The 22540-nt window shown below is 63.1% G+C and overlaps 2 protein-coding genes across 4 annotated transcripts; both read left to right on the top strand.

The window, feature by feature from the left end:
* The first annotated feature begins 1026 nt into the window (after positions 1-1026).
* On the top strand, positions 1027-21798 carry DPH1 (diphthamide biosynthesis 1). Of its 3 annotated transcripts, XM_054847612.1 has the most exons (12): positions 1040-1104; positions 1833-1985; positions 4448-4511; positions 12521-12642; positions 14440-14594; positions 15314-15435; positions 16678-16746; positions 17583-17739; positions 18695-18795; positions 19105-19183; positions 19523-19654; positions 20063-21798. In XM_054847612.1, exons 1-12 carry the CDS (start codon positions 1056-1058, stop codon positions 20135-20137), a joined length of 1278 nt encoding a protein of 425 aa, XP_054703587.1. In that variant the 5' UTR covers positions 1040-1055; the 3' UTR covers positions 20138-21798. The 3 variants fall into 3 exon arrangements, with proteins under 3 accessions (XP_054703589.1, XP_054703587.1, XP_054703588.1); XM_054847613.1 differs by lacking the exon at positions 1833-1985 and having other exon boundaries at positions 1056-1104; XM_054847614.1 differs by lacking the exons at positions 1833-1985; positions 4448-4511 and having other exon boundaries at positions 1027-1104; positions 20063-20195.
* On the top strand, positions 20540-21871 carry OVCA2 (OVCA2 serine hydrolase domain containing). The gene has a single exon (XM_054847619.1). It carries the CDS (start codon positions 20540-20542, stop codon positions 21290-21292), a length of 753 nt encoding a protein of 250 aa, XP_054703594.1. The 3' UTR covers positions 21293-21871.
* The last annotated feature ends 669 nt before the right edge of the window (positions 21872-22540 follow it).

The following is a 22540-nucleotide window of genomic DNA, read 5'->3' as shown; positions in this document are numbered from 1 at the left end:
GTGCTGTCCCCCCCGGGGCTCTGCGGTCCCCCCGGGACCGGCTGTCACCCACCCCCATCGCCGTCCCCTCCGCGCCAAGCTCCCCCCCGGTGCCCCGGTGTCCCACCGAGGCTCTGCCGCCCCCCCGTGCCTGCCTGGGTCCCCGCTGTCCCCGCTGTCCCGTCTGCCCAGCACCGTCCCTGCCACCTCCCGAGGACCTGTCGTCCCCACCGTCCCCTCCGCCCCTTATCGCCCCCTCCGCCCCACGGTGTCCCGGTGTCCCGCCGTGGTCCCGCCACCCGATCGGAGTCCCGGCTGTTCTCGCTGTCGTCTCCGCCCTGGCACCGTCCCCGCCGCCCCGCGCCGGGCGACCCTGCCGCCCCCTACGGTGCCCTCCGCCCCCTTACCGTCCTCTCCGCCCTACCGGGCCCTTGCTATCCCACCGGGGTCACGGATGCCCCAACGGGAGCCCTGCTGTTCCCTCTGCTTCCCCGGTCCCTGCGGTCCCCGCACTCCCCATCGGGGTCCCGACACCCCACCGGGACCCCGCTGCCCCCGGGCTGTCTCGCCCCTCGGGGGTCCTTCCCGCTTCGTCCCCTCTGCCCCACCGGGGGTCCCGTTATCCCACCGGGGGCGTTGCTGTCCCCGCTGTCCCCGGGGGGTCTCCGCTGCCTCCCCGGTCCCCTGCCGCCCCCGGGGGTCCCCGCTATCCCCATGTGCCTCCTGCGGGGGGGGACACGGACCCGTCACCATGACAACGACCCCGGCGCCCCCGCCCCGTCCCTGCGTTAACGTGGGACCGGCAGCCCCGAGGCTGTAAGCACAGAGAGGGATGCGGCGGGACCACGGCCTCGCCGTGAGGAGGGGCATCCCCGACATCACAGCGCTTGTCATAGCCCGTTGCACACCCAGGAGCCGGGCGGGACCGCGCCGGGACCCATCGGTCCCCGCTGCACGACCCGTCCCGTCGGGGCCCGGCGGCGCGCTCCCGTACTCGATCTCTCGTCCAGCAACTGCTTTGGCCTAGCGCGGGGCTCGGTTAGTGCTGCCTTCCCGCCTTCACGTGCTCCAGAGCCATGGCGGCCTCCGTGAGGGTCGGGAGCGCGGTTCCGGTGTCCGCCGCAGGTGGGCTGAGGCCGGGTCAACGCTGGGTTCCCGGTGTCGGTACCAGGCGCTATTTCGGTTGTCTCGGAGGGGGAGGCCGGGACGGCGGCGGGGGAGGCCGGGACGGTGGCTCCGCCACCGTCCCGGCCTCCCCCGCCGCCGTCCCGGCCCAGCTGGCCCTTTAGCGGCTCGACCGTGGGCCGTGCGGGGAGGGTTTGGTGGCTCATGAGTGCCGGTGTTGGGCTGGAAATAGTGAATAATCCCCCTGCTGTCACTCCCCCGCCGCTCTCCGGCTTCGCCGAGCTGTAGGGGGGCGGTTGCTGGCGGGGGCCGACTTCAGGATAAGGCTCCCGGGGACGGGTTTGGCTCACCCGTTGCTGGTGCGTTTTCCTCGATGGGAGAATGGGATCCCCTTGATGGGGCAAGAGGGACCTTCCCCCCCATTCCCGAGGGTGCCCCCATGGCGCCTGTGGATGAGCCGTGGGGGGGGGTTGTGCCCGGTGGAGCACTCATAGGGTTTCACATAGTTACAGTGGTGCTTTTGGGGTAAAAAAAAAAAAAAAAAAGTGTTTTCCCCCCCAAAAGTGCCAGCAACCTGCCCCCAGCGTGAAGGGTAGAAATCCACCCCCTTCTCCTGCCTGCTTTGTCCCCGGGGTGGCATGAGGGCAGTGATGATGCCAGCAACCCGTGAGGTACGGGGTGTGCTGTCCTCCCGGTCGCTTCTTTAGGCCACCCCGTTTGTCCCGCAGCACGAGGCTCCGCACGGCGAGCGGCACAGCAGATCCCCGAGGAGATCCTCAGTAATGTGGAGCTGCAGAAGGCGGCAGAGGCCCTGCCTCGAAACTACAACTTTGAGATCCCCAAGACCGTCTGGCGGATTCGGCAGGCTCAGGCTAGGAGGGGTGAGCACCGGCCCTGGGGACCAGGGGTTTTGGGGCTGCGGTGCGGCAGGTTGGTGCTGCTGAGCTCCCAGTGGCGAGGGGACCTGCTCAGGCCAGGGCACGGGGCTCGTGCTGCTGAGGCACGGATGGTGCTGAGCTGCCCAGTATGCCCTGGCATGTTTAGGTTCTGTCTTGGCGAGATCTCTTCCCCTTGAGGGGTGTTAATAGATCTGTATCTCTGGATTATAATCACATCGGACAGGACAGGTTGAGCTGCGCGGACCTGTCAGCCTGTGAGATGTGTCTGGGACGCTGGCCAGGTCCCTGCTGCTCTCTTCTCTCCCTGCGCTTTCCTGCTACACTGCCAGAGCCGGGCAGGGGGAGTCCCACAATGCCTGGCTCCGGGGGGCTGGAGGGGCTGGTGGGGAGCTGGGCTATGCTATGTCCTGGTCTGAACCTTCTTTGGAGTCCTCAGGGGGGGCAGGGGGGGTTGCTGTAGCCCCGGAGGAGTGGGGAGTGACCCGAGCAGGTGCTGCGATGCTGTGGGGTAACACCCGGGCTGTCCCCCTTCCCGGCGTGCACATCTTGCTGTGGCTGAGCCAGCTCTCGGTGTGTGATCGGCTACTGGTATCAGGGCATGGAGCCTCCCTCTCCATCCCCGGGCGCCACCAGCGTCCCCACTCTCGCTTTGCACATGGGCAGGGGCTGCTCACGGGGTTGTGTGGTGCCAGGGGCTCTGGGTGGAGCTGGATCTGAAATGCTGCATCCACCTGGGAATGTCTCTGCTGGCTGCCACCGGGCTGGCAGGGCTGGCAGGAGCTGGCGGGTGTCACGGAGGATGCTCCGGGAGCTGCCGCCTGAGCCGGTCCTGGCTGCGATGCCAAGGGGCCGGAGGCCGCAGGGCTGCCTGGTCCGTCCTGGCTGTGGTGCAGGAGGCAGGGCTGCCTGTTGAGGCCGCCCAGCCATGCCGCTCCGGCTGTCATTGCCACGTTTTGCTGCTTGGCACTTCCTAATTAAATGTAAATATGCGGCTGGGATTTAGGCTTCAGAGCTGGGAGCGGAGCCCATCAGCCAGCCAGCCGTGCTGGGATTTAAAAATCTGCGCGTGCAGAGCCCAGCCAGGGGCTCGTTGCTGAGGGAACACAGCCTCCTGCCGGGCTGCGGCCAGCCCTGCCTGCACCGTGCCCACACCCTGCCCGCACCCTGCCTGCTGCAGCGTTTAGGGGGGCTGGCTTGTCACCCCCTGTCCCCATAGTGCCACGTTGGTGGAGAGTGACCCAGCTGCCTCTTGCCAACCCCTCGCTGGGGGAGGCAAAGCTGCTTGCAGGTCTGCTTGTTGGTGGCAGTCCCAAATGGTCCCGAATGGGCTGGGGAATGCCGGGACCGGGAGCTGCCCAGCCCTGCCAAGCCAGGCAGGGGCTGGCAGAGCGCGTGCAGCTTTCCTTGGGTCCTGCAGGTTGGAGCAGGGTGAGATCAGCCTGGTTTGGGCCAGGGCATTACAGAGCTTTGCACTGGCCAGCAGGCTGGGCTTGGCAGTGCGAGGATTCCTGTTGGAGGAGGATATGGAGAGGGTGTTTGGATAGATACCGCTGGAGCTGGGATGACTTAGTGGGATCAGGAGGTGAAACGACAACGGGATTAACGGGGCCTCCTCCATTCGTCTCCCCCAGCATGGTCTCTGCTCCTCCCCACTGCCCCAGGGCAGCCTAGGGGCACCCGTGGGGGGCTTTTGGCTGGACCCCAGGCGCTGGGGGGGCCCAGCCAGGCTGCAGAGGCAAAGGGATTGTTCCGAGCTGTGAGGAGGGAGCAAACCAGGAAACATCATTCGTTGATGAATAAATTCCTGCTAGGCACAATGCTGCGTTGTTGCCGGCCACCCTCCCGAAACGGGGAGAGAGGCAGGAAGGGGAAGCGTGGAGAAGGGCAGCAAGAATGATCAAAGGTTTGGAACAGCTTCTGTACAAGGAGAGATTAAATAGATTTAGATCCTTTAGCTGGAAAAGAGGCGAACGAAGGGGGATATGATAGAGGGATATAGAATTGTGAATGATGCAGGGAGGTTGAATAGGGGATGATTATTCACTCCTCCTTGTACCAGGAGAACCAGGGGCATGCATTTACATTATTAGGAGCGGGTTTAAAATAAACAGAAGAAAGTACCTTTTCCTGTGCAGCACATAATTAAAATCTGGAACTCATTACTGCGGGAAGCGGGAGAGACCAGTAGTGTCAGCAGGTTCAAAAAGGGATGAGGTGTGTGCGCAGAGGCTGGGTGCAGGCAGGGAGAATGGATACAGCTTGAAGCAGGACCACATGCACTGCTGGAGCTGCTGGGACTTTTGGCCAATTTCTGGCTGTTTTGGGGAGGGTCCTTCTTGTTGCTGCTGCTTGAGCTGGGTGTCTTGGCCCTGGGAGCTAATGCCCAGGTCCCCGGCGCATTCCCTCCAGCCCCTCCTAACCCTGGGGCTGTTTCTCTTTCCCAGTGGCCCTGCAGATGCCAGAAGGGCTCCTCATGTTCGCCTGCACCATCGCAGACATCATTGAGCGGTAAGAGGACAGCTTTTCCGTGCTTCCCCGCTTGGCTCTGGGGGGCTGGCAAGGGGATGGGGGCTGTTGCTGGGAATGGGGTGGCCACCAGACAGAGCTTCTTGGGCAGGATGAGGCCCAGGGCTACTGCTGAGGGGGGTGTGGGAGGGCCGCAGTGTGACTACCCTCGTGGGGACACCTTGGCCACAGCCTGGCTGGGTGCAGGAACGTCGCTGCCCTGCGGCAGGTCACAGGGACCCGTTGGTAGCCCCAGGGACAGGGACCGGCACCGTGCCAGCCTGGCCCTTGCCGCTTGGCTTCTCCTCCCCTCGCCGCTCTGCCGGGAGCTGCTGACAAGCTCAGCGTGTCGGGGCCCTCGCTGGGGTGATGGAGCCGGAGAGCAGCCGTGTTAACAACCGGCTGACGCCAGCTCCGTGCCTGTGCGCTCGCCGCAGCAGTGCAGCCAGCGAGGGGAGGGCTGGCAGCGGGGCCGCTACCACTGCGCGGGTCCCCTGCGCTCCTCCTGCGTGGTCTCGTCCTGTCCCTGCGGTCACGGTCTGGCTGTGCCACTCTTGGGGCAGCACAAAGGTGCTCTGGAGCAGCCCTTCCCCGGCTGGGGAGGCCCGAGGCCACGGTGATTGCACAGAGTGGGTGACTGCAAGTGGGTCCTGCCAGGTGGCCCCTTCCCCGTGGCTCCTTTCCTGATTTTCTCTGCCGCTTGGGAGGTGAGGTTGGAGGCACCGGAGAGGAGCTGGGCTTTGCAGCGGCAGCGGATGCAGGCACCTTGTAGAAATTAGCCGTAATCTCCTTACTGCCGAGCGCACCTCCCTCCCTCCTTCCCTCCCCACTCACTGGCTTTCTCCCTGCTGTGGCTGCCCCCTCCCCAGCCCCTCTCTGTTTTCACACAGTGAATTAGTGCTAATAGCACCGCGTGCCTCGTCTGCCATTGGGGTCATGGCACTCATTAGTAAGCTGCCTTCCCGGGGCGAGCAGGCTCGCCTCCCCGCCACCGTTAGCCGAGCAGCCACCCGGTAGGAAGGCAGCCGTGCCTGTGGGCTTTGTCCCTGCTTTGCCATCGTTTCCCCTGTGGGACGCAGCAGCCCCACGCTCGGGCTGGGTGAAGGAGTGGTGGGAAGGTGGGAGCGGGCAGGGGATGGGGGCGTGGGGCAGGGGACGGGTGTGAGTGCGGGCGGCTCTGCGTGGGCTTGTCCCTTTAAGCGGAGCTGCCTCCTCTTCGGCTTTGGCACCCAGCCGCTTTCATGTCTCCGACTTCAAAGGCAGCGGATTAAGGGGCTCTTTTATCTGAATGAAACCTTAAGCCCCACTTCTAGTGAATGCCAGGGTTCCCGGTGGATGCTGGGGTGCTGGCATCACCGCTGGACTCTCCCTCCCTGCTGGGGGTACTCTGCAGGGCTGAGGGGGGTTGCTGGGTGTTGGGGGTGCTGGTGGGAGATGGGTGCTGCTTGGGGAGAGGTGCCTGGCCAAGAGCAGGGATGTGGCAGCACTGATGTGTCGGCGGTTGGATGGGGGATGGCTACGAGGCCAAGCAGGAGGGCCGAATCCTTCCCTCACTGTGCCACCATGCAGCACCCGGAGACACCCTGCTGCCGGTCCCTTGCTAGGAGCACCAGGTGCCATCCATGATTCTGGCTGGGGATGTGGTCATGCCGGGTACCAGCACTGCCGGTTAGAGGATTGTGGCTGCGGGCAGGAGTGAGCCCAGCCCTGTCCTCGCTCTTGGGGACGCGCTTGGGACCCGGTTACGTTGCAGTAGGTGAGGTGTGAATCGGCAGGTGGCATCGTTAGTGCCTGCCTCTTCTTGCTATTAGTATTCATCGCTGGCATTAATGTGGAATCGCGGCTCGGGCACTGCTCCTGCTGGCCCTCCTCACCCGGTGCTGGGGCCGGACGAGTCTCCGACGTGACGGGAATCACTGCAGCCGCGTGCTTCGGCGGTGGCTGCCGTGGCCAGGCTGGGGACGGCAGCTCGGGGTACCATCAGCCCCAGGGTGGCGTGTCCCCAGTGGGGACAGAGGGGTTGCAAGGACAGTGTGCCGGGGATACCTGTGCCTGGGGGGGGGGGGGGGGCATTGCTCAGCGAGTAACCCCTCTCCTCAGCCCATCCCCAGAGCCTCCTGCTCCCTCCTTGCTGGTGGGAATTGGGGTTTGGGGATGCCAGCGAGCTCCCCCTCCCCTGTGTGCTCTGGTAATGGCTGCGGAGCCGAGCCTGGAGCTGGTGTCCCTGGGGCGATGGTGCCCATCCCCATGTGTTCTGGCTCAACCAGAGCCGTGTCTGCTGCAGCTCAGCTGGAATATTTATCCCTTCTGCTGGAGCTGCCTTTTAATAAAATATTTGTGCTGTGGCCTAGCAGTGCTGGGGGCCAAGAGTGGGGACGTGGCCTTGCTCCACCGCAGCACGGGCAGCTCAGGGAGGACACGGTGCTTTCTGTGAGTCCGTCTGTCCCTGTGCAGGGGGATGGCGGTGTCACTGCATCCCCCACTGCAATGTGGGAGTGAGCAGGTCTCTGGGGAGCCCCGGTGGGGGCAAGGAGGGGAAGGGGCTGTGGGGTGGGGGCCCCCCCAGCGCCTCATCCGGGCTCCCCAGCGTTGCAATGGCACTCGCTGAGCCCCGAGAGCCTGCGGGGATGAAGATGTAGCCGAAGTGTCACAGCTGCTGCCTCGGGAAAGGCCGGCGGGGTACTTAGCCTGGAGCCTTTGAAATCAAGAGCACACTTACAGCATTGACCGGTGTGAGGCCCAGTTAATTAGCGTTAATAGGTTTGTCATTATCGAACCTGCGCTGGAGCGAGTGGCTGGCTGCAAGGTGGGGGGGCGGCCGGACCAGGGTCTGCTGAGCTGGCGGGGTGGCGGGCTGCCGAAACTGCATCACGACGCTCTCACGGCACCTTCCAAATTGGCTCCGTTTGTCACGGCTGATGTAATTCAGCGGAGGGTAACTCGTGCTGGGGGGCGGCAGCGTGGAGAGGCGCGTGGGGGCAGCTCGGACCACGGCTCGGGGAGGGTGGCAGCCCCCCAGCCCACCCGCTGTCATGCCGGGGAGGCGGCAGCAATGCCCCCTGCACTGCCAGTTTGGGGGGGGGGGGCGGGGGCGGGGGCACAGCCAGGAGCGGACCCCTCCTCTCCCCCCACTGGGACTGGAGCAGACAGATCAGCTGGGCTCTCAGCTGGGCTTTTGATTCCTTGTTAATAAAGTCGGCTGTCAGGCTTCTCAGCTGCTAATCCCTCCATCTCCTCACGCCGCGACGGGGCGAGCGGCTCCTGCTAATCAGCCGTGGCTTGGCAGTGGGGACCAGCGATGGCGGGAGGGGGGCCCCAGGGGTGTCCTGATGCCTGCGCAGGCTGCTCTGTCACAGCCTTGGCACGGCCAATGTCCCGATGGCTTTTGAACATCCGTGTGAGGCAGTGCTAGGGGCGCGCAGAGCATCCCAGTGACCGTGCCACGGTGTGCCCAGCGGCATATGAGGACATTCCGGAGTGACAGGGGGTCTTGAATCACCTCTGGTTGAGCAGCAAAGAGTTAAACATCGTGCACGCAGCTCTGGCATGGCTTGAAGTGCCCCACTATAGCAAGGTCAAAAAAGCCCCTGAAGGCTGGTGTGCCCAGTAGGTTCTTGGTGTCATGCAGGCTGTCCCCTCCTGGGGCTGGCGGGTGGCAGGACAAGGGCACCAGGTCCCCTGGCCAGGCAGATCTGTGATGCGTCACTGAGCAATGTGGCACTGAGTGCCATGGGAAAGCTGGTGGCATCACTGGGAAGTCCCAAAGGGCCATCCTGGAACACTGACACAAGTCAGGATCTGACCTCAGTGCCACAGTGCTGTACGTAGCTCTGCCGGATGGCGCTGCCTTCCCTTCTCCCCTTGTCCTTTAAGTGTAACCTGGAGGCGCTGGCAGCCGGTGCAGCACGCTGTGCAGGGGAATTTAATCACCGTCATTAACCGCACAACAGCATCATTAGGGAGAATGAAGTTCTCACTTCATTGGAGATGTTTAAAACCTCAGCCCAGGTGGTGACAACGTGGGGGGGACCAGGCAGGGGGGGAGTATGTGGGGTCTATAGGGCTGTCACCTCCCAGGGCTGGGACCCGCTATCGCAGGTGCGGTGCCCGCCGCCACGTGCCCCACGCCACCTCTTCTTGTCCCTGCGGAGCTCAGGGAGCTGGTGCCGATGGGCAGGACTGTGGCCAGGCTGTGGAGAAGAGGGGACAAGGCACCCTCTGGGCACAGAACAGCCGCGGTGGCTTTGCCACCACCATGCGCTGAGCCCTTGGTTTGCCTTACTTTGGCTTTTTTGCAGCTGCAAGGCCAGCAAAGCTGGGGTGCCCCTGGGACATGCTCCCTGGGAGGATGGGGTTGGCCCTTGCACCCCCTTTGAGGACAAAGGGGGAGGTCCCCTCAGGGGAGGGGACCCAGCTGGAGATGGCTGCTCCTGGGGGGCTGTGGGGACATGCACCGCTCCCCGTCCTGACCCACTTGCAGATGCTCTGCGGGGCCCCACACTGCCCACGGGCGGTGATTGCCCAGCTGCAGCAGGGCTCTTCCAGTGCTGTTTGCAGTAAAATTGCAAACTCATTATTTTAATTACGTGCAGCCTTCCTGTACTAATGAAGTTGGGAATCTGGTAATGGGGCTTGGTGATGGGCTCCTCTGCTAATTAAATGCATTGTTCTTGGCCGGGGCTGCACTCAGCCCCCACGTCCCAGGACAGCGGCACCTGCTGGCACCCGTCCCTGGGACGGGCTGGGTTTGGGTGCTGCAGGACAGACAGTGGGTGTAAGGTTTGTGGGGTGATTGTGGGGCTCTGCCTTTTCCCCAGGGAACAGGGCATGGAGTATTTGCAGGGCATAACCCTCTTGTTTATCCCCAGGCAGGGAGGTGGCACCATGCCACAGTGTGACTGTGCTGTGAAGGGCGACACGCAGGTGAGGCAGGTGGCTGTGAAGCAAGGAGCAGCCCACTCCATGTCCCCATTCCCAGTGGGACACACAAGCGCCCCAGCATCTCGGTGCTGACTCCATCCTCCAGCAGCCTCGCAGTGCCAGGACCAGCCGCTTTCAGCTCAGTCCCTGCAGACCCCTCCCTGCCCAGGGCTGCTGAAGCCAGGCACGATGGATGTGCCGGGGCTGAGGACTCCTCTCTGCCTGGGAGAGCAGCTCTGCTTCACGGGGTGAGGTCCAGCACAGTATCATTCACACGCTGCTGCGGTGTCAGGGGATCCCACGCTCCTGCCAGCAGCAAATGCTCTCATTTATTTGTCGAGGGGCCGGGATAAATCAGGGCTACTCCAGCCCAGCGCCTGCGCCTGCGGCCGCCCCATGCTTGGAGACATGCTGGCCCTGTGTGCGCCTGTCTGTCCCGGTGTTTTCAGCTCCCAAACTGGTCTCCAGGTCGCTGTCACCTCCATCCCACGCTGGCCAGGGAAGAGCAGGGCTGGGAGGGTCCAGAGGTCCCAGCAGTTGGGATCAGGGCTGGGACCTGGCCTGCCCGGGTGTGCATCCTGCCAGTGCTGAGCATGGCGCTTTACAAATGGGATTTCGGGAGCCATCTGTTTAAAGGAGGAGATAATGAATTAGGGGGAGATGAGAAAAATGCTCAGGCCGGGCGGTTTTTCAGAATGAGCTGGGGTTTGCGGGACGTAAAAGATGAATAACCTCCCCACGTGTTCAATATTCATGAGCTCCCAGCTGTAGTGAGCGGCTCAGTGCTGGGTGGGGACAGCCCCGTCACTGCGTCCTCCCTGCCGGCGCGCTGCTGGGTCCCGTCCGTGGCTGCGATGAGCTGCGGGGACACGAAACACCTGCAAGGACGCTCCCATGGCTGCCCCTCGCCTGCATCCCGGTCCGATCTGGTTGGCGAGCAGCTCCCCGGCCCGTGTCAGAGGCAGGTGGCTGCTAATTGACGTTTCCTTCCTCTGTAGTTTGATGAAAGGCTCCGGCGACACCAAACTGATTAAAACATCAAGGGGAGGCCCCCGCACTTGCCTTTGATTTGTCTCAGGAGATGATTGCTGCTCCACTTGACCATCCAGCCCGGCCGGCGCGGGTGACCCTGGTGCGTGCCATCCTGGCACCTCTGCGCCTCTCCTGCCAGCACTCCCAGACTGCCGGCACCCTTCCAGCCTTGCCGGCTGCAATGGCAGTACCATTGCGCTCCCTCCTCACCAGGCATTGTCCCGTGGCGTCTCTGCTCCTTGCCCAGCTGTGGCTCCGCTCCCCACAGCCGGAGCAGGACGGTTCTCCATAGCTGGAGCAGGACTCAGCCCCCTCTCCCCTACCCGTGAGCTGGTGGCCACATGTTGCTGGCTACAGCCCCCCGTGCTGGGCAGGGGCCACGGGCGCCTCCGCCAGCCTCTGCCCCCCTCCCTCCACTGTTGCTATTTCACTTTCTTGCTCTTCACCCCCAGGGACTTTCTCTGGGGTTTGGGCCAATTTGCATACATTTTAATCTATAAAAAATTAAGCGGTGCTGGCTGCCGCTCTGAGTCAGACCTCCCCGTCCTGAATCTTAAGGAGCTGAATAATTTTCCACTTTTGCTGAGATGTGTGGAGTCTGATTCATGTTCATCTCATCACCTCTCATTAGAGGAGGGGGCTGGGGGCTCAGGGAGGGGGATGGGGAAGAGTCTTCTCGAACCTTCGCTGGCAGCCCCCAACCCCACAGCATGGCCGCGCAGGCAGCAGGGGAGCCGTCCTCCTGTCCAGGCTGCGCTGGCAGTGAGGAACCACAGGATTTGGGTGCTGGCAAAGATCTGGTCCATCTTCTTACGGTCCCCAACCACATCCCCAACGTACGGGACACTTCAGGGAGCAGGAGATGCCTGGGCTGGATGCAGGAGGCGGCGATGGCTTTGCCCCTCTCCAGGGATGCTCCAGCAGAGCCGCTCCCCTGTCCCCCTCCCTGGGCGCTGACGGATGGGCCGGAGCTGTTAATATTCAGCACGCTCCGCCATTTCTCCACCTTCTGCCATCTGCCCAGCTCTGCCCACCATTTCTATTCTTGCCGCCGACGTAACGCTCCCTGCCTGCCTGGCGCTTGGGGGGGAGCGCGCGGGACCCTGGCCCCCAGCCAACACCGGGTGCCAGGGGGGATGACGCTGTGCTGGGGTGCCTGCCTCCCCCGGCCCCTTCTCCACAGCCCTATGACCCTGCTGGCACCGAGCTACACCCCTGGCTGCAACCTCGGGGTAAATAGGAATTAGCATCTGGTTTAAGCAGCCCCTCCAGGCACGGGGCTTTGTCATCGCGATACCTGCTTTCATTCCCTGGGAAGGCAGCCAAGCTAATAATCCCCCCAAATGGTGCAATAAAATACCCAGAAAGGTGGCGCCTTTAAATCATGTCAGAGCCCCGGCTTTGCCACGCGGTGCCGGTGTGTGCCCCTCCACTGGCTCGTGGGTGCTGGGTGGGCTTGGGCCGGAGTGCCGGAATGCCAGAGTGGGGGACATCAGCAACGTTCCCTCGGTGCTTTTCCTCGCCAAGTGCCACCTAAGCACCAGCTGCTCCTGGAGTACACCCAGCTCGGCCAAACTGGCACCCGTGGGTGGTGCAGCTGGGTGCGGGCTGGGGTGCTCTCTTGGTGCCCGGGCACAGGGGGATGGTGGCTCGGCCAGCCTGGCTGGCACAGCTGGGGATACCAGGGTGGCTGTTCTGCACGTTCTGGCGGCTCTGGTCCCCAGGGCCGGCTGGCAGAAGCGGCGGCACCACGCTGCTCTGGGTCTCCCTCTTCTCCTCTCCCCGCTGGAGCATTAGGAAGCTGGCAGCGTATTGTTTGATGAGCAGATAATCCGCTGAATTGCAAACAGCTTTACCCAATTGAAGAGGCGGATTACCGCTCTCCAGCTTAATCATGTTGACATCTCGGAGAGTAGCCAGTGCTCATCCTCTCTGGCGCGTGGCGAGGGGCTCAACGGCAGTGCAAGGTCCCCCAGTAGTGGCGTGCCACAGAGCTGGGGGGCAGGATGTGGGCTGCAGTGACGGCAGCCAGCCGTGACCACCATTGTGCCTCCCCCCAGGTTCACGGACGCGGAGGCGGTGGTGATGGGTGACGTGACCTACGGCGCATGCTGCGTGGACGACTACACGGCCCGGGCCCTGGGCGCGGACTTCTTGGTGCACTACGGACACAGCTGCCTGAGTAGGTGACGCTCGGCCCCGGGGTGCTGCTGAGGCAGCCGGGTGTGGGACACGGAGGCTGCACCACCACCACCGTGCCGTGCCAAATGGCTCCCCACCCCGCGCAATGCCAGCTCGGAGATTTAGTGCCAAGGGCTAATCCCTTCCCAAAAGGATTTATTTTCTCCAGCCTCGGTTGCCAGCTTTGGACGGGGCCAGGCTGGTTGGGCAGCTGCTTGCGGGCAGGATTTCAGGGGCAGCAAGGCGTGCTTGTCCCGCTCGGCCACACGCTGCCGCAACACCCAAATCACAACCCTCTGCTCCAGAGCAGAACGGCAAGTCCGTGGCTTCGCAGGACCCTGCTTACCCAGGAGCCACCGATGAGGATAGGGCTGCTCTGGCCCCCCCACCCTGCAGCTGTGAGCTTTGGGGGGAAGTCGGGAGCGACAACAGAGGGGAGCGATGGCCTGGGGTTCCTGCTCGCCGGGGGGCCAGCGTGGGGCCAGGGAAGGCGGCTTTGCGGGTGCAGCGCAAGCTGGGCGGGGAAGGGAGGAGGAGGCTGTGTGCTCCCCAGGCGGACGGTACTCTGGATCCAGTTGCCATGGAAACTGCGCTGCTGTCCCAGATGCTGCTAACTTTGAAGTCCACCCAGGATGGAATCAGCCCAAAAATAACAATAAGACGCTCTGGGTTTTAAGGTGGATCGGCAGAATTGTCATAGCGAGCAGCAGGCGCATGCATCCCTGCCGTCGCCGCGCTCCCAACACCCAGCGGCCGTCCTGGACGTTTATGGGGCCATATAAATGGGTTTGAAGAATTGCATCAGGCTCCGTATGAAATACTGACTCCCCAGTTGAGAACTCTATCCTGAAAGCCACGTCGGCGTGAGCGTTCATGGTGATAAATATCTGTGCTAGGTGCTTTGTTGTGGAAGGAGGGTTATGAGCACCACTGGAACAGGGAGTATAAAACCCCTGGTCTGTAGCCTGCTGTTACATGAATGAACAGGGGGAAGGGGAGGAAGGGGCTGCATCCAAGGGTGCTTGGGAGCGTGCTGGTGTGAGAGCCGGGCTGCTCTGGGGGACAGGAGTCATGTCTTCTGGAGCTGCTCCCTGCAGGGACAGGCAGGCGCTGCCAGGCTGCCTGTCACCAGCCCAGCTGCAATCTGCTGCCCATGGCCATGTGATCCTTGCCTGCACTGGGCTGGATGGGGTCACAGGGCACCCTGGGGTGCCCACAGGGTGCTGAGAGGCTGCTGGGCTCTTTTTAGGCTGCTCACGGTGCTCCTGGCACTGGCTTGGTGCAGCTGTCTTCGCGGGGAGCCCCATGGCCAATGGCAGGGCACGTCCCCACGCAGCACACAGGCACTTGCCCTCTTTCTCCCGGTCCCACGTGCCCCACGAGAGGGAGTAATTTGCACTTAATTGTGATCAGGGGAAGAGCACCAAAATGGGAAGTGAACGCGGAGCTGTGGATCAATGTGGACTCTGTGTACTTTAATTATTCACTTAATCGTGGTGACACAGGCTTCTTAGCACCGGGGGTAATTAGATTTGTGTTCATTGATTCCCCAGGCTGCCATTATCTGGAGAGAAATGAGCGGGTGCTCTCCGCAGCTCCCATCTGCACCCCCTGCCTGGGGTGCCAGCACGGGCAGAGGGGTGGCACAGCCCACCCTGGCCTGGCTGCACTGGGGTGGTTGGGGTGCAGGGAGCCCTGCCAACATGCTTTATCCCCCAATTGCGTGTGGCAGCATTCGGGGGCTCGCCAGGACCCCGGGTGTACCCTGCACTCACACCCTCTCTCTTCCTCTCACCAGTTCCCATCGACGCCACGCAGGGGCTGAAGATGCTCTACGTGTTCGTGGACATAAAGATTGACACATCCCATTTCCTTGAGACCATTCGCTTCAACTTCGCAGCAGGCACCTCCCTGGCCCTCGTCAGCACCATCCAGTTCGTCTGCACAGTGCAGGTGAGATGGGGACCCCCGGCAGTGCTGTGCACAGGACGGGGTTTGTGACCCCCCCCTCCAGCCTTGGCCCCAGCTCAGTCCCTCCCTGACCTGGCTCTGGGGCTGGAGTGGCTGCCCTGGGGTGCTGGTGATGACGGTTCCCCTCTGACAAGTCGCTGTGATAATATGCTGTTGCCGTAATGTTGATCAAGTACTTTATAATAACTCTGATCAATGTTTCATGGCGGCACCCCTCCCTGGCTCCCCCGGGAGCTGCTCTGTAAATGTCAGGGCAGGCGGTGGAGCACTTGGCATTTTGATGCAGTACTGGCAGCGGCAGGGGAAGCTCCGGCGGGTTTGTCTGTCTGCCCCTGAACGGCCGGCTGGGCAGCACGGGAGGAGATGAATGAGCCTCTTGAGCCATGTCTGTCTAAACATGGGGCTATCGAAGCGTTAAGCATTTTCCCTTGTCTTTTAATTGATACGTTGGCTGAGCCTTGCTGAGCATCTCAGCTGTGCGGAGCCGTTGCCCTCCGTGACGGTGCCGCCCGAGCAGACCGGCTCCCCTCTGCTATCGCTGTGCTGGAGCACAACAGCACAGCCGTTGCCACTGGTGTCCCATGGAGCCGGGACTGCCGGGGCCGGGGTGTCCCCAGGGGTCCTCAGCAGTGCCGGGGACCACCAGCCTTGGCCACGTTCCATGCCACGGTCTGTCCCCGCTGACCCCGTGTCTCCCGCAGGCAGCATCACAGGAACTGCGCTCCCAGTACAAGGTGTGTGTGCCCCAGTGCAAGCCGCTGTCCCCAGGGGAGATCCTGGGCTGCACGTCGCCCCGGCTCGCCCAGGACACAGACGCCGTCGTGTAAGTGCCGGGGTCCTTCAGCACCCTCCTGCCTGGCCCAGGCTGCCTGCCCTGCCTGTACCCCCTACGCAACTGGGGGGCGGTTCTGGGGAGTGGCGGGGGGATGTCCACAGGCTGGGATGGGCCCCCTTCAGCTCCCCATGCTGCTCGGAGTGGTGTGTGCTCGTAGCACAGAGGAAATAATTGAGTCGTATATCAGAATAGATAATAGATGGAAGGGCGGGTGGATAATTGGAAAAGACAAATGGCCGGGGCCCAACATCACAGCAACATTAATTTTATTTAAGGACAGCAAATTAGAGGGAGCACTTCGCTTCCTATCACCTAATTATTTTAGGTAATGGAAATGCTTAATGTACTGTGAATACAGTGCGCTGCAGAATAAATAAATACAAGGACCCCACCCTTGGGGGGAACTGGGGAGCCTGGGTGTGGGTTTGGGCCCCGCCGAGCCCTTTCTCACCCGCCCTGACGGGAGCCAACGGCACCAGCGCCCTTCCGAGCACGGCCATGTGGGGCACCAGGCTCGCGATTGCCAGGACAGGGGGTCGGTGGGGGTTCCGGCTGCACCCTGAGCCACACCGGGGCCAGGGGAAGAGGTGCTGCTTTCCATCTCTCCCCAAGGGCATTGGGAGAGGCAGGGGCAGCCAGGCTGGCATCACATCAGTGAGAGTTGGTCCTTCCTGCTGCCGGAGGAGCCACAGTGTGGTACCAACCGGCTGCCCGTGCAGGTGCACGCAGCTGGCGTACCTGCGTCCTCCCTGCGTTATTATTTTCTTCTTTCGCCCGTCTCTGGGGCTAACTTTTGCAGACAAATTAGCTTTGATCTCCCAAAATGTCATTCTCCAATTAAGGGCAAAATCTAGTCAAGTTTTACGTCTGAATTCATTTTCCAAGCCCTCACTCCATTAGGGCAGCTGAATGAAAGGCTTTGAAATGTAATTGCTGACTTGAAATCCGATTAGAAATGGAAGCAGCAACGTCTAGAACCAGCCGTTGAGATGGAGCAGCTCCCGGCCACCCCACGCCAGCGTGGGCATCCCTCCTCACCCCAACATGGCCGCCTCTCCCTCCGTGGCGTGCCGGGGGGCTGCACAGGGGTGGGGACTCCCAGCTGTGCCCGCTGCCGCCAGGTCCTGGCACGGAAGCTCGGGCTCCCGGCATCTCTGCACAGCGCAGCTTGGGAAACCGTCGGGCACTGCTGTCTCCCACGTGCCATAGCTCTCCCTCCCTTTTTGGCAGGTATTTGGGTGACGGGCGCTTCCACCTGGAGTCCATCATGATCGCCAACCCGGGGATACCTGCCTACAGGTACGGGCAACCTGGGGATACCTGCCTGTAAGTACGGGCAGCCCGTGGGCACCCATTCTGGTCCCCAACAACCCCATGGTGAGGAGCACCCCAGCTCCCCCAGCACGCTGGGGACCAGCTGTCCCCACTGTGCATCCCAGGAACACCCCCTACCCCGGGGCTGGGCAGGCAGCTGCCTGCAGCGGGCACAGGCAGGTGAGGGGCTGCAGGGCGGGTGAAGAGGTGCGGCGGGGAGACGAACGCCAGCCATTTACTCCGGCTGAATATAAACATTTTGACAAGTACCTGTGAAAGCTCATGGAGGTGCAGCCATTAAAGCCCGGCTGCTGGAGGCAGAGGCCATAAAGCGCAATGATGAGGCCGCTGAAAGCAGATGAAATATCAAGAGCGAAAGGCTGGGCCCATTTGGCGAAATCTGAATTTCTTAGTAGGTCGTTTGTTACTAACGGGAGGCGCGCGTCAGGTTTATGGCACTGGGGAAGCTGCTGAAACCCGAGTGGGATTTGATTAAAATTCTCCTCGTCAAACAAAGCAACAAATCAAAGATTTCTTCATAATTGATGAGCCGGGACGGGGTGGGGAGCCAAGCGTGGAACCGAGCGGCGGCCTAGGCTGTGCTGGGTGTTGGGGGGGGGCTGTGGTGGGACACCCACCTTAGCCCCATCCTTGTCCCCTCTCTGTGCCCTAATGAGCCAACTGGGCCTTACATGGGCTGAGAGGGAGAGATGCTATGGGAGGCAATTAGTGCTAACGAAGGAGGGGCATCATTTGGAGGAGCAGGGTGATGGGGTGTGGGCAGGTCATGGGGTGCGTGTGAGCCCCGCTCTGCTTTGCAGGTACGATCCCTACAGCAAGGTCTTCTCCCAGGAGCACTACGGCCACGAGCGCATGCGCCGCGCTCGGCAGGATGCCATCCACACCGCCACTGGTGCCCGCTGCTGGGGCCTCATCTTGGGCACGTTGGGGCGCCAGGGCTCCCTCGGCATTCTGCAGGTACCGGCCCCCTCCCCACGGCTCCCTCCTGGGCACCGGGCACTGCTCCTGGGCAGGGGGAAGGACCGGTGAGCGATGGCACAATCGGCACAGTGGCCTCACCGCCGGGGTGAGGGTAGACCTGGCACCGCTGAGAGCCCGTCGGTTGCCACTGGCCGGGGTCTGCGTGCCCCCGAGCTGAGCGGGCAGGGCAATTAGCAGCAGATGAGGGAGGTTGGACAAGGGCTCATTAAACCTGCCCCTCACTGAGGAAAGCTGGCCAGCCTCAGAGGCCCCCCCGTGCAGGCAGCTGGGCAATTAATCCCTGGGTTTGTTTTAATTGGATGAACTTCCGATCAGGTTCACCATCCCTGCTCAGCCGCTGCGATGGTGCTTTCTGCACCCCGGAGCCAGCAAAGGGAGCAGGACTGTGGTGTCCTGCCCCACGGGAACGGGGTGCCCTGAGCACAGCAGCCCCGCTTACAGCTGGAAATTTTTGGGGAGCCACAGGTGAGATTTGGGGCAGCACAGGGACCAGCGGTCAGAGCAGAGTGGTGAGGTCCTGGCAACCACTGTCACGCTGTGGCCCAGGCAGTGGGGGACAAGGACAAGGACATCCCTGGGCCCTCCTGGGCCCCTCTCATCCTCCCACAGCCTCTGACCACAGCCAGCCCATGGCAGGCAGGCGTCCCAGGGAAGGCAGCCACTAACGAGAACAGATTGTTGTCATTGAGCGGTAATTACTTCATTAGGCTGAGACACGTGCTAGGGAGAGCTGGGCGCGAGCTGGAGCCATGGCCGTGGTCCACATCACTGTGCCTGACCCGTGACCACCAAGGGGATGTGGCCGTGGGGCAGAGCTGGGACCCACAGGGCGTCTGGTGGCCAAGAAGGGGCTGTGGGCAGGGCTTGGGGGGCTTGTTGGGGGCATCTGTCTGGGCTCCCCCAGCTTCCCTGGGTGCCTTTTCCCCTGCAGCACCTGGAGTCACGTCTCCACGCCCTGGGCCGGCCCTTCGTGCGGGTGCTGCTGTCTGAGATCTTCCCCAGCAAGCTGCGGCTCTTCCCTGACGTGGACGCGTAAGTGCTGCTGACCCCCCTGCGGCCCCCCACGCTGGGGTCCCCATCCCTGTCCAGGCCTCCAGTTCCCACTGGAAGCCGTCCCTGCCACGTCTGTCCTGCGTCACCCAGGCTGGCACTGTGCACCCCTGCGCGTGCCGTGCCCACGGGGAGGGGATGTGGCTGTCCTTGTCAAGGTGGCTCCAGCACTTGTAGGGACCTTGCTCCCTGCCCGCTCAGCTTCCTGCCGGCGGCTGCTGCAGCGCTTCATTGCTGCTTGTTCTTCCCAAAATGCACGTCCCCATCTCTTGCCACGTGTTTCTCTTCCAGGTGGGTGCAGGTAGCCTGTCCCCGGCTCTCCATCGACTGGGGAGAAGCCTTCAGCAAGCCGCTACTGACACCCTATGAGGTGAGCACCCCCCTCCTGTTTTGGGGGGACCAGCCCTGGCGTGGGGTGATGTGCCAGAGCCTCCCGCAGAGCTGTGGTGCTGCGAGGCACCGGGATGGGGACATCCCTGCAGCCGGGCAGCATCCCTCCTCTCCCCGTCTGAGCTCCCTGTACGGTCTGGGTGTGCCGCTGGGATTTCCGATCTCTTGTAAAACCAGTGGGAATCCTGGTGCCACGAGCTTCCCTCCGGCAGTGCCCTGCTCAGCACACAAAGCGGCCACGCTGGGACTTCTCCCAGCACTGCTGGCTCCCCCCCGCACAGGCACTGCTCGGGGACTCAGCTCCTTGTCCCCTCCGCAGGCCGCGGTGGCTCTCCGGGACGTGGAGTGGCAGCAACCTTACCCCATGGACTTCTACGCCAGCCAGTCCCTGGGGCCGTGGACGGTGAACCACGCCGGTGCACAGTCCCTGCACCACGGCCGGCTGGCCCAGGTGGGCAGCGTGTCCCGGGGCAGCGGGGTGTCACCGGGGCAGTGGGTCCCCTCTCCGTCCCCGCACTTTTGGTGGCCCTGCGGGGTGGAGGGGACGGGCAGTGGGAGCGTTGGTGCGGGTTGAACGCCCGGTGCTGTACGGTGCCCGGTACCGCGTGCCAAAGGCGCCACCCTGTGGCTTTGTCCCCGGTGAACAGTAACGGGGCCGGTGCCAGCCCGGCCGCGGGGGGGAACACGGAAGCTCCCCCAGCCCTGGCCGGGGCGTGCACCCGCCTGGCCCCGCAGCTCCCCGGGAGCGGGGAACCCCCAGCCGTGCCCCGTGGGGTGCTGCGGGCTGAGCACGGGCAGGCTCATCACAGGCCAGGCGGGGGCTGGGGCCCCATCCTGACACCCCCCCTCTCGGTTGCAGGGGAAGCCGCCCGCGCCCCCCGCCCCGGCGGAGGGTGAGGAGAGGGCGAGCACCGGGGGCCCAGCAGCCTCCTGAGCACAGCCTGCACCCTGTCCTGCTGCCGCCACGCTCCGGGACCCGGTGTGGGCACAGGCACCGGCCCCAGCACCGGCACCCCGAGGGTAAGCACTGCCAGAGCCTCCCGGTACCGGCACCGGCATGGGTGGAGATACACCCGGTCCCTCGATGCCACCGCTGCCTGCCACACCCGAACCAACTCCCCGCGGGGAGTGAGTCCCAGCAAAGCCTGGCCGTGCTGCAGACTCTGCCCGCGGCAGCCCCCGGTCGCACGGGGGGCCCCGCCCCTCCCCTCCCCTCCCGGTCCCACCGGGGCTGCCCCGTCCCGGCCGGAGCCCGTCTCGCCGCGACCTCCCACCGCTAGGGGGCGTGCTGGCTCTTCAGCGCAGAAGGGTGCCGCCCCCTTCGCCGCGCTGTCCAATGAATGTGAGGTGTTTTGGCGGGAAGGGGGGGCGGGCGGAAGCGGCGCTCTCGGTTTCCGGTAGCGCCATGTCGGAGGGGCGGCCGCTGCGGCTGCTGGGGCTGCACGGTTACCGGCAGAGCGAGCGCCGCTTCCGCCAGCGCACCGGCGCGCTGCGCAAAGCCCTGCGTGGCCGCGCAGAGCTGGTGATGGTCAGCGCGCCTCACTCCGTGCCCGGCGGTGGCGAGGACGACGACGGGGACGACCCCCCCCGCGGCTGGTGGTTCTCCGGGCCCGGCACCTTTGAGGCGGCGGAGGTGGCGGCGGCACCGGCGGGGCTGGAGGAGTCGCTGTCGGCAGTGGCAGCGGCGCTGGCGGAGCATGGGCCCGTCGATGGGCTGCTGGGCTTCAGCCAGGGCGCGGCGCTGGCCGCCATGGTGTGCGCCCTGCGGGCCCGCGGCGACCCCCGCTTCCCCGTGGCCTTCGCCATCCTGGTGGCCGGTTTCGCCAGCCGCGCCCCGGCCCACGGCCACTTCTACCGCGATCCCATCGCCCTGCCCACGCTGCACGTCGTGGGTGATGCCGATGCCGTCATCGCCGCCCCCCTCAGCAGGGAGCTGGCCCAGCACTTCGTGGAGCCTGTTGTCCTCACCCACCCCGGCGGGCACTTCGTCCCCGCGGCTGCGCCACAGAAGAAGGCCTACCTGGACTTTTTGGACCGCTTCTGCCCCGGACAGGGACAGGCTGAGCCCCCAGGGGCTGGGGCTGTTTGATAACAGTCTCTGTAATACACGGGGTTCCAGCCAGCCACGTGCAGCCTGCCGTTTTGGTGAAACATCGCTGTATTTCCACGCCTTCCAAAAGGACCAAAGAGTCCTCATCAGCTCACTGTGCTGCTCTGCAGTGTTAGCACAGGGCCAGGCTGAATGGTTCCTTGTTATCTCCCTTTTTTTTTTTGCAGCTTTGTTGTGTACATGAGTGTGTGGGTATGATGATGAGGGGCTCGAGGACAGGAGGGTGACACTGGTCTCTGTGTGGGAGGTGATTTCAAAGATTTGAATAGTTCAAAATTAGGCTTCCTCAGCTCAGCCACAGGAATTGTCTGCAGAGCACAGACCTCCTGCAGCTGTTATACCCCAAAGGCCTGTGCTTTTAGTATTCCTGGTGAAACCAATTAAGCCAACTTTCCAGCTGGCCTGGGTCTAGAAAATCCTCTTGTCCCTCTGGCAGTGCCAGGGCTGCTCTTCGTTTCAGGAATTAAATGTCTGCTGGTACAGCATGTGTGTGTTGGGAGATCTTTTGTATCTTCCTCTGTACAAAGTGCCTTCGTGAACAAGAAAAACTTGTCACTACGTTTTTGGCTCTGATGTTTTCCAGAAGCACACGGAAATCTTTATTGTTATAACTGTGGGAATCCTGCTTGACTGCTGCTGGGGCAGGCCGGGCTCTCCAGTCTGCACCCAGAGGTATCGTGCCCAGGGCCATGCTCACTGGGCTTCTCTCTAACCACAACTTTCCTTGGGGGTATGGGGCAATGTAGTTGGTAAAAGAGAGAAATTGGATGAACCTTCTTAATTTGACCCCCGCTTGTGCAGTGCTGGCATCTGGGGAGCAGCTGGGCAGCGCAGTGTCAGTGCTGCGAGGGGCAGAGGACGCTGTGGCAGGAGCGGGCCTGTGAACAGAAGCGCTTTCCACGTTCTCAGCCAGGAACAGGCCTGGCAGCTGCTGCAAGTTAAAACCAACGCAGCAGAAGTGAGCGGTTCTCACTGAGGGGTTTTTTTTTTTACCCTCTGGTTTGTCAGTGGTTACGCGGCAGCAGGACGGCAGTGGTGGTAGGAGGATGTGGCTGGTTCCCCCCCAGGTGTTGCTCCCAGGGAGCTGGTGGGGCTCGGGCAGCGCCTGCCCGCTTTGCCACCTCACAGAGCGCTACCGGATGGGCTGTGTCACATCTGTGCTGCCTGCTTGGGTGACGTGAAGGTGCGGGGTGTCTGTCACCCCTTGGTCACCACGTCCGCGACACC

This window comes from Grus americana, chromosome 19 (genome assembly GCF_028858705.1).
Source record: "Grus americana isolate bGruAme1 chromosome 19, bGruAme1.mat, whole genome shotgun sequence".
Lineage (NCBI taxonomy): Eukaryota > Metazoa > Chordata > Aves > Gruiformes > Gruidae > Grus > Grus americana.
Note: the sequence above shows the minus strand (reverse complement) of the source record. Positions and strands in the feature narration are given on the sequence as shown.

Bases quoted from the DNA above. Each gene is read 5' to 3' on its own strand.
- DPH1 (XM_054847612.1), top strand. From the start codon at position 1,056: ATGGCGGCCTCCGTGAGGGTCGGGAGCGCGGTTCCGGTGTCCGCCGCA. The intron at 12,643-14,439 runs GTAGGTGACGCT...TCCTCTCACCAG, and splicing joins CTACGGACACAGCTGCCTGA to TTCCCATCGACGCCACGCAG. The intron at 14,595-15,313 runs GTGAGATGGGGA...TGTCTCCCGCAG, and splicing joins AGTTCGTCTGCACAGTGCAG to GCAGCATCACAGGAACTGCG.
- OVCA2 (XM_054847619.1), top strand. From the start codon at position 20,540: ATGAATGTGAGGTGTTTTGGCGGGAAGGGGGGGCGGGCGGAAGCGGCG.